Source organism: Salminus brasiliensis, chromosome 17, assembly GCF_030463535.1.
Source record: "Salminus brasiliensis chromosome 17, fSalBra1.hap2, whole genome shotgun sequence".
Taxonomy (NCBI): Eukaryota; Metazoa; Chordata; class Actinopteri; order Characiformes; family Bryconidae; genus Salminus; species Salminus brasiliensis.
In genome coordinates, this window is record NC_132894.1 from 13520311 (window position 1) to 13530954 (window position 10644).

Consider the following 10644-nt stretch of genomic DNA (forward strand, 5'->3'; position numbering starts at 1 on the left):
TAACTCACATATACACAAACAAAAAAATAGATCATTCCCTTAACAGCGTTTGAGCCCACGTTGACCACACGGGGGCGCAAGTGGCGCATAAATCACCAGTGTAGGTTAACTACATCCCTTCAGAGATTCACAGCCCACAGAAAGAGGGCTGAATTTACCTCCCATGAGAACCAAGCGAGTGTTGAGCTGAACCTGGAGTTCAGGCTAATATTACAAACGACTTCACTTAGAAATGCATCCACTAGGATCCCCTCGTTAGTGTAGACGTCTAACCTGTGCACAAGTGGCTTCTTTAGTCAGGGTGTAAACCTCAGTTCAGGCCTGTCCTCTGTAAGACAAGAGCCAAGGGACCTTTTTTCTCTTACGGGCAGTGCTAAAGCTGTCCAGCTTTACTAAAAAAAAAAAGACACGCTCGCCATCACCTCGACCGGTTCACTGGTGGTGAAGTTAATCCGGAGGTGAATAAACTGCTCCTCTTTAAGCTCGGCGACCTGAGGCGAGTCGGCCCGTTTGGCGTCTCCTCATCAGCCATTGGTCGGACCGTTGAAGGGAAGGCGCGCGCGCTTCACCCGCCCTCAAAACTCCAAAGAGAAGAAGGGCGCGAGCGGCGCGGCGCTGCAGAACCGGGGCTCGAGCGCGCAGGAGTCGTGTTAGGGCAGTTCCGGCCGCCTATAGCGTTACAGTTTAGTTTGCTATCAAATACGTCATTTATATTTAAGAGTGTAAAAGCAGCGCGCAGCCAGACGAGAAGTGCAGAGACAGTTTTGGAGCTTCGTTATATCCAGAGTTTCTGAACATTGCTCACTTTTTCTGGTACGTGCAGGGCCAGGACGGGTTTCATGCACGAGGCGGCAGAGGATGCGCTCCAGCTTGGCACAAGCATGCACGGAGGCAACTCTTCAGCTGAACTGTGAGTGTGCAAACTACACGATTTTGATTTTTTGATTCTGACTGTGTGCATGAAGGGCGCTCGCGTTTTGCATTTTGAAGAGCCCCCTTTTTTTTTGCACTCACCGGAGTTTTTGCTACATGTGTTAATTAAAGGTTGCATCTCAGGTCAAAGCCGTTAACGCTTTCCCCTCTTTTTGTGCCTGGCTCGCCCTTCTTTGCAGACTGACTGGGCGCAGATTTACCAGTGGACCTGTTTTTTACTAGGCGTGTCCAAGTGAAAAGCCCAAGAGATGTCAAAGGGTCTGTCGGCTCTGCTTGTGTTCTGCTTGCACATGGTAAGTGTTTCTGCCCCTTCTTTAATTAACCTGGTGTGTGAGGCAGCATGACAGTGTGGAGAGATGAAGGAATGTCATCCAGTTTTACACCCCTTGACTGTGGCACAGATTCAAGAGACATGTCCTAGCTACAGCTGTTCTTAATGTCTAGAACAATGGCACTACATAATTAAAATGGGTTCTTCAGTGGTTCCTTAGGGAATACAGTGGTCATGATAACTCAATAAACTACTTGAATGCTTGAATAGTTTACCTGGTTAAATGTTTTTCACATAATAACAGAAAATCATGTCCAAATGGCAACTTCACAGAAGAAGGAAGAAACCTTCTTAACTTTTAATGGAAGTCGATGTAAAGAGCATTTCTATTGGTCCATCATGGAATTTGGACTCAATGTAAAACACACCTGCCAGATTACAATTATGTCAAAAAGTGTAAAATGACAAAAATGGAGATACAAGGTTTCTGCGTGACTTTTCAAATTTGATTGTATATAGCACCTACAAGGGTTCCACTATCAGACAAAAGGCCCTAAGATTGTATAGGAGGCTGTGTAATGCATGTCACATGCCTCATCATTTCACATTTGTATGCTCTACATTAAATAATTTCACAGACGTTCATCTGACTTGTAATTTGCAATATAGTGGAAGTTGTCTACTTTCCTACCAGCTTAATAACTAAGCAAGCCCAAGCAAGCTGCTTCTGAAGCCTTTTATGAAAGCTACAGGGCTGGCTTTCCACGCACAGGTCCATGCAGACCGAATCTCCACTGACAGTGTAATTAAGTACAGTCTGGAGAAAACTGGCCCACAGTCTTTTGTGCAGATTAAACAGAACAGATAGCAGTTGGATGAAACTGCGCTGAGCTGCAGCGTGTCGCGATTCTCTAACTCGCACAATAATCCATCTCCCACACAATCCTTAATCCACCAATTTCACCCAGCAAGTTATTTCTCTTAGGAGAAGCAAATGCATGCCTTTATTTTCAGCGATTAATTCAGAATGGTAGAAATTGACTTGAGGAGGCCCACGCATGCGGGAAGCACCGGGGTTTTAGCCCCAGAAACCAGTATAAGTCCAAATGAGAATCTGTGTAATGGCTCGGCCTTAAGTCCTCCTCCTGGGACTCTCCTCTGGCCGAGCTCAATCCGCTTTTACTTCTTCCAGTATATTGTGCCTCTTTTTATCTCTTAAACTGTAATAAAATGTGTTTACACCGGATTAGGAGTAGGTCTCAAATCCCATGATTTGTGATAAATACCACATAAATACCACAAAGACTTGATTGGTTTATTGTATATTTAGTTATTTTTCAAAGGATGGCTTATGTTAGCCTTAAGTCGTCTTTCCTCACATTCCTGGCCCTAATGTGTTTTTTTTTTTGCAAACAGAGATATACTAATATATCATACATGTACATGTAGATGAATTCATTGATATATAGATAAATGGCAGAGTTTAAGTTATGGCAAACAAGACAAATGACCTCATTTTAAAATGTCTGAATTTGTCTGAATCTGTCTTAGAGTGAATTAGAAATACACCCTAAGACAGAGTAAACGTAGTCAGGGCCTGTTGTCACCATCAGTATGGATTGTCCATTGAAAGACTTTACAATACAGCATCGGTACTGCAGCATTCGTCTTCACTATACTTATAACGTAGAGGTACCAATTACTAAGTGTGTTAATGTGTGCTGTGAGTGGCGTAACAGTCACAGATGCTTGAGATTTGGATGACTAAAGGACACAAATTCTTTCCCTGTTAAAAAAAAAACCTTTACTGTTCTTCTAGTCAAGAACAGTCTCAACGAGGTAGACATATAATTGTCAAAGTCTATAATCCAAAGCCTGTCCAGTTTGGAACGATATTTCTTGGACATTTGAAACCAAGCTAACTTGAGCTTGAAGAAGGAAAGCAAAGGTTCATGATTCAAAGCTCACTACATCATCTGTCAGACTTGATGGAGGTACTGTTATAGCATGGGTGTGTGTGGCAGCCAATGGAACTGGGTCACTGGTGTAATATTAAAAAACTGATAAGACGGTGCTTTACTGTACAGATGGATTATGACCCAAAACATACAACAGAAGTAGCTCAAGAGCTTCTCGAGAAATGCAAAGAAATTAAATGTTATTAAATGACACAGTCAGTCACCTGACTTTAACCCAATTGAGCAGCTTTTCAGTTACTAAAGACAAAAAACTGAAGGCAGAAAGACCCACAAACAAGCAGCAGCTTAAGGCGACTGCAGTAAAGGCCTGCAATTGGTGATGTTCAATTTCTTTTGAGCCTATAGATGTCTATTTTGACTATGTAAAAAAGAAAATGTTGCAATTCCTTAATGGTTAATGTAGTATTGTCGTATAGTTTAGTATTGTAATCCCTCAAATTAAAATTGTCTGTTTACAAAATTATGAAAACATTGTGTCAATGTCCGAAAAAACAATGAACACAACTGAATACATCTATAACTGAGCATATTTAAACCAACAAACTGGGTTTAGTGTAGGTTTATATATGTATTCTGCAATATAACTAATAATATTTGCACTTTAAAGGGCTAGACTGGCATATTCAATTCTTGAATGAACAGTCTGCCAAAACCTGAATATACAGATGATGGCTTGTTTGCACCAATTTGACAGTATTTTATCTTTGTACTGACAATGTCTGTTACTGTACAGTTTCCTGAATGTATAGTGAATAATGTCTGTAGGTACAAAACACTGACCAGCTGCATGTTTCATTACAAGGCAGAATAATTAGGCCTTTTTAATTGGATTTGGTGCAGAACAGCATGTGAAGTGTTGAATAAGGTCACTGTGCCTATAGTTTCCAAGGGTAGGATTTGAATGTGGGAGTAAAAGTGCATTTAAAACTTTGAGAAACCAAACATTGAGATGCATATCACAAAAATATTTTTAAGTATCGTGATGTTCGATTTTTCCTACATTGCTCTCCCCATTCATAATTATTTTCATCATAAAATAATAAGAATAGCACAGTATGACAAGGTGTAGGCAATATGACATAAATCTAAAATCACAATACCTCAAGGAATGACACATCTTAAAGATACTATTAAAAATTTGTAAAACATTTTTATTCAACATTTAACACATTATGCTGCACTGCAACCTAATTAAACCAGGACAAACTATGTGTCCTGTGTAATTAAACATGTAGGGTAATAATGTTGTTTTTTTTATGTTGACGGTATCTCAAAATGAGGATGGTATTTCAACATGATGACTGTCTAATGTGTCAAACGTCTGTTCAGTGTCTAGTACAGGTCCAAATAAGCTCATTTACCCATATGCATTTAAAAACCCCACAGGGCAGGGGTGCTTCGGCAGCTCATTAATTGGTGTGTCACTCTATGAAAACAGGTGAGGGGAAAAAAAAGCCCACCGTAGTTGAGAGTTTAGCGACGTGCTCAGTGAATAAAAGGGCAAGCAAGCAAACCTGGATGAACCAGTCTAAACAGTGTGTCTGTGTCTAAAACTGTGACTGTTTAAGACCAGTCACTTGACCTATCCTCTAAGCGTGGGTGATTTGAGCCTCAGTTACCCTGCTAGCTAACTCCAAACAAGACGTATTTCCCTCTGGTGTACTTCCAATACCAGTCGCCCTTTCAGACAATAGCTCAGCACTTAGTTGACAGCAGCTGCAGTGAGCTGTCGGATACTCAGTGGATCTGTAACTGCGCTAGTTAAGCAAAGGCTAGCTGAGTAAGTGGGCTTCAGAACCAACACCTCAAAACATCACATCACAACAGAGAAGTCACACAATCAAGAGTCATTATTGTCTATCTGTCGGGCTTTCAGTCAGCCAGACTTTGTTCTGTGGTGAGCAGACTGTTATTCTGCTAACTAAGCATGATGGACTGTTGTAGGGCTGGGCAATATGATGATATTTTATTGGATCATGATACATTTTTTCATGATGATACACAATATGCTTTACTAAGCATATCAAGGATATTGTTAGTGCTTTAAGAACACAGATCAACTGCAAGTTTCATTACCAACAGTGTTATTAGACTGGTTTAATTGGATGAAGTGCAGCGGATTTCCTCAGTATGGGAGAGTATCTGAATAGTGTTTTTTAAGAATCTGTCGCTACTGATGAATTTAGTCTGTGATTATATCGTGATAAATATTGTGTATCGTGAAAATGTCTTTAAATATCATGATATAGTATTTTACCATATCACCCAGCCCTAAACTGACAGTTTAACATTTATTGAATGATTAGACACTTAGTCTGTGACCCTGTAAGCAAACTGAACTTTGTATTTGATCATTTGTATAGAATGTGATTGATGATACGGAAGCCACGTAAACATAAAATCATCTGCTCTACCTGCAGAAGTTACACTAATTTCCGTCCCTGCTAATACTGTATACCGTGGTAATATTTAGACACTACATTGAAAAAGCAGGCACTGCCCAACACTATGTAGGAGTGCTTACAATACCGCAGTATACTCAGAAAAGCATGTTGTGATATATATCGCCATGTTTCGATACATAACGGCATATTTACCAGCTCGAGAGGTGACACTGTCCCTCGATATTGGCCAGGTATAGGCTAGACTATTTTAAACTTAATACGCTGTGTCTTGCTCCTCTTAGCCTCATGTTTTGGGCCCCATTTAAAAGAATAATTTGGCGAATTAGCATGATTTATCATATACTCCAGAAGCGGTCGACCAGCCAAGACAAGTTTGCTGTCTGTAGTTTAGAGATTTGTTAGAGAGGCTAACGTTTCTAAGAAAAAAAAAAAAACATGGACTGCAGGCTGTTACGATTTTGTCTCAGTAAATACATAAGCCAAAAATATATCAGTCTCTCTATTGAAAAGGTATGTGAAGAAGAAATGAGTAAAAGGGTTTGAATAGACCTTATTTAAACATTTAAGTTTTTTAACATTTAAAACTAAAATTCATATTTGTTTTATAGACTAAAGCAAGTCATACCACCTCTAAGTGACATCGGATGAAAATCTGGACACGTTTGAAGTTTTTTGGGCAGGCATTTACAGTGAAATTGGTGACAGTTTAAGTCCAGTGTTCTCCTGTTGTAAACGAAAGAAGCAGACTTCATTTACTTAGCATGCCTTGGCCAATGAGAGATAAATGATTTTTTAAAGCTCTTCACTTCCAGCAGCAGAGGCATATCAGAGGGACTGCGGTTCCTCTGTGAATTGCGGTAGCGCCTTTTACAGAGTGACTGGCACTGGACGTGTGTGCATATATGAGCGGGTATGCGAGGTTAATCTCTTATGCTCTGAGCATGTGAACATTTCAGTTTTGTTTGCGGCGGGAAGAACAGCTAACCATGGCTGTCTCTCAGATCATCACTACTTAAAAGAGAAAGTTACATGTCATCTAAAATGCCTGCTGTCCTTGTTTCCAGCCCCGTCTACGGATATAACATGATGTAGTGTCAAACGTAGTGTACTGTGTAGGGATTACTAAACCTTTGGAGACTTGCACATAAAAATGATGAGACTGTCTGTCAAATACACTGAGTCAGATTAAGAAGCTGTTTCAAGACAGAGGAAGAAAAAGGTGCAGGGGATGGGGGCATGGCAGGTCTGCACATATGGTTATATAGTTATTGTAAAAAAGGCCTTTGCAGTACTGATATTGTGTGGAAATGGGCCCTGTAATATTGCATTATTTGTATGGGACAGACCATCCTGACAAATCTCCAAATTCCAGATGTGTTGCTGTAGCTCTTTTGATGCCTCAAGGCATTTGAGTAATCCTACAAACATACAGTATAGTGCACAGGTCAGAAACCACTTTCAGTTTGTTCAATTTCCAGTCAGAACTGTTATTAAGTATTAAGTTATTCATTTTTTGCGAGAATGTCTGAGGAGATTAGATGAAAGATAATCCTCTTTGTGTAAGGAGGGGGAAAGTCAATAAATGGAAAAGCAGGATTTTCCAAAAGCAGAGTTCAAAAATCATTAAGACTGCTAACAATTGTGCAAGAGCTACTACACCACCAAATCTGCCCCATCAGATAATCAGCAGCCAAAGCTTTTGTCTTTGAGAGACAGAGAAAATCAAGCTCAAGGTCTGAAAACATCCACAGGTGTTTCTGTCCATCCTTCAACTGTGAGAAGACGACTCTGTGCTGTTGATCTCAAAGGACGTGGAGCCGATCGAGAAGCTCCTACTGAGAAAAGCACAGACACAAAAAGAAGAACGGATTGAAAATCAAACCGCTGAAGCTGCTGGTGTCCTCAAAACAATGAACTGACCAGCCTCTAGACCTCAGCATCATTGAGTGCTGCACAGCATACAAGTAATTCCAAACACATCAGTGATGTTGAGATCTGGACTCTGGGATGGTCAGTCCATTGTTGTGAGGACACCAGCAGCTTCAGCACTTTGACTCTTCTTGAAACATTCAATATTATATATATATATATATATATATATATATATATATATATATATATATATATATATATATATATATATATTGTCCTTGATGCTGAACAATATATAACAATATATTGACAAAACAATATATATCAGCCATAACATTAGAACTACTAACTACTAATATTGAGTAGGGCCCCCTGTTGTGCCACCACAACAACTATGACCATTCCCCATGACCTTGAACTCGTCAAAACCTCTGAAGGTGTTCTGTGGTATCTGCCACCAAGACGTTCGCAGCAGATCCTTTAGTCCTGTAAGTTGGGAGGTGGGACCACAATCAATCACATCAATGAGCCTTTCACCAGGAACCCTCCACAAGACCTGCCTGTTGATTTGGAGATTGTATTTACTTGTATCTAAAGGCAGTTTTAACCTTTTGCACAGAAATGAAAAGAATTATACCTTTTTTCCATGTCTGATACTGATATATAAAATCAGGAGTATCAATTGAGAATACAGATTTAAAGCATTTAATTTAAAATGTTCAATGTTTAGAGTTATTTAAAGGGAGTTAACTGAAGCAATCAAGTAGGCTATCTTACTATAATTATAATTAGATGGACGACAGTTTATAAAATCAGTAAAATATAAGATATATTAGGTGCTCCTATCATTATTTCATCAAATTAAGCTTTTTTGTTGTAATGAAGGGCAGGAAAGCAGCAAAATCATGCAGCCATAGACCTCTCCTTTTTCATCTCGGTTCGTGTTTGGTTCATATTTTCCTCTCTAAACTGTGTTTGCATACTGCTAGAGTTCTTTCATCCCAGGCAGATACCTGTGCGTCTGAAAGCGTCTGAGGTATGTTGGCTATAAGCTGTACTGAGCTGGCTAAACGTTGTCAGTGTCTCAGGCGTAATCTGGTGAACGTGGCTGCTCTCTCTTTCTCGCTCCATGGGAAGCTGATCTCGTGGAGGGAGCTCAGCTCAGAGAAGGGAGACGTTACATCCTGTTTGCATCATATGAAACACGACTTGTCTTTTGCAAACAGCTTCTTATACCAACTCTCACTTTAGCAGATTAGACAGTGCCTGTTCTTTTCAACTCGTTTACACTGTAACATGTGGTTCCACTTTCGACGAGGTATCTGGGGGCATCCTGTGCGAAGGGAGGGGCTTGTGTTATGCATGCACTCATGCTCAAATGACTGGGCTTTTAGTACATCAGTTGTAAATCCTAGGGGTTGTGATTTTTTGGGGGTTTATTTTGCTGGTTTGGAATTGAAGAATTTTGAGGAACTTTTATTTATTTAAAGATAAACTGTACAGATTTGTACAGATTCACTCATTCAGACTGTATTGATAGTCTCAATATCAATACAATAAACAATTAATTATGTTTTATATATATATATATATATATATATATATATATATATATATATATATAATTTTAATGATTTATTTAAATACAGAATTGAAAGTATTAGAATGCAGGAAACTATATGTCAAATGGAAGTACTGAAAAATGTGATTCATTTGATATTATGTGGCTGTAGTCCAGTCTGTGGTGTAAATAAGGTGTGTGTGTGTGTGTGTGAGAGATAGCATAGAGAAGATGGTCACAGTGCATAATTGTATTAACATTGTTATAACATTTTTCTTTTTAATATCTCTTTCCCACCTGTATTGGCAATAAACAATGCATAATTTAGTTCTGTGACCATAATAGGAGTCTTTGTGGCTGTTGAAAATGTGCCTTAGCCTGATCTGAGTCTTGGAACGAACTGAAATCTGGAAGTTAACTGCGTTTTTCTTCGGTTTTGTGTCTAAAGGTCACATGTGGCGCAGAGCCCAGCACATTGGCAGGCCCGCAGGGATGGAGAGAAAGCGATAAGGACGAGAGCTTCTTCCCGCAGGGCCTGCGCTCAGGCCTTCTCAAGCCCCTGCGGCTTTTCGCCCGCGCATCCCCGTCTGGCGTCCAGAGGAATGAAGCCTCTCACCTTCAGCCTGGAGCAATTCAAGACCCATGGGCCTGGCTGTCCAACCGCACTGATAACGAAGAGACTCTGGCCAGGGCCAAGCGACGACCCATCGTGAAGACGGGCAAATTCAAAAAGATGTTTGGCTGGGGCGACTTCCACTCCACCATCAAGACGATCAAGCTCAACCTGCTGATTACTGGCAAGATCGTGGACCATGGAAACGGGACGTTCAGCGTCTACTTCCGCCACAACTCCACGGGCCTGGGCAACGTGTCCGTCAGCCTGGTCCCGCCATCCAAGGTGGTCGACTTCGAGATCGCCCAGCAGGAGACGCTGGACATTTCCAAGGATGGCAAAGCCTTCAACTGCAGGGTGGAGTACGAGAAGACAGACCGTAGCAAGAGGACGTCTCTTTGCAGCCATGACTCCGCCCGGGTATGCTTCCAGGAGCAGACACAAAGCCATGTCTCCTGGCTCTGCTCCAAGCCCTTTAAAGTCATCTGCATCTACATTGACTTCTTCAGTGCTGACTACAAGCTGGTTCAGAAGGTCTGTCCGGACTACAATTACCACAGTGACACGCCCTATATCTCCATGGGATAGCAGTCTGCTGAGGTCCTCACAGACCACCTGTCCTTGGTAACCTTTCGCAATGACTGGAAAGCAAACTGCTGATTTGAGCCCTGTGTAAATGCTGTTGATGCAGGCAGGACAATGGACAGGGCCAATGTTAAGGCCTTGCTGAAGGCTTGAGAATATATCCTTGTACAAAAGTAGTAATGTAAAGTAATGTTCCAGCCATGGATAATGTTAGTAGTTTTGCATGTTCTAACAATTCAAAAACGTTCATTTTGTTAGTTTGTAAATCCAACTGTAAATAGTAGGGATGCACTGATATGGGAATTCTGATGGAATCCGATGAAACATCTTTAACTGGTTGAAATCTGGACTACATCTACCTGAATTATAATCTCAACAGAAAAATACACGGATCCGCCAAAACATTAAAACCACTTACAGCTGAA

General features: G+C 40.6%; 1 protein-coding gene across 1 annotated transcript; it reads left to right on the forward strand.

The window, feature by feature from the left end:
- The first annotated feature begins 586 nt into the window (after positions 1 to 586).
- Positions 587 to 10644, forward strand: nxph2b (neurexophilin 2b). Its single transcript, XM_072660123.1, has 3 exons — positions 587 to 910; positions 1113 to 1226; positions 9470 to 10644. The coding sequence occupies exons 2-3, from the start codon at positions 1182 to 1184 to the stop codon at positions 10220 to 10222; spliced, it is 798 nt and encodes a 265-aa protein (XP_072516224.1). The 5' UTR covers positions 587 to 910; positions 1113 to 1181; the 3' UTR covers positions 10223 to 10644.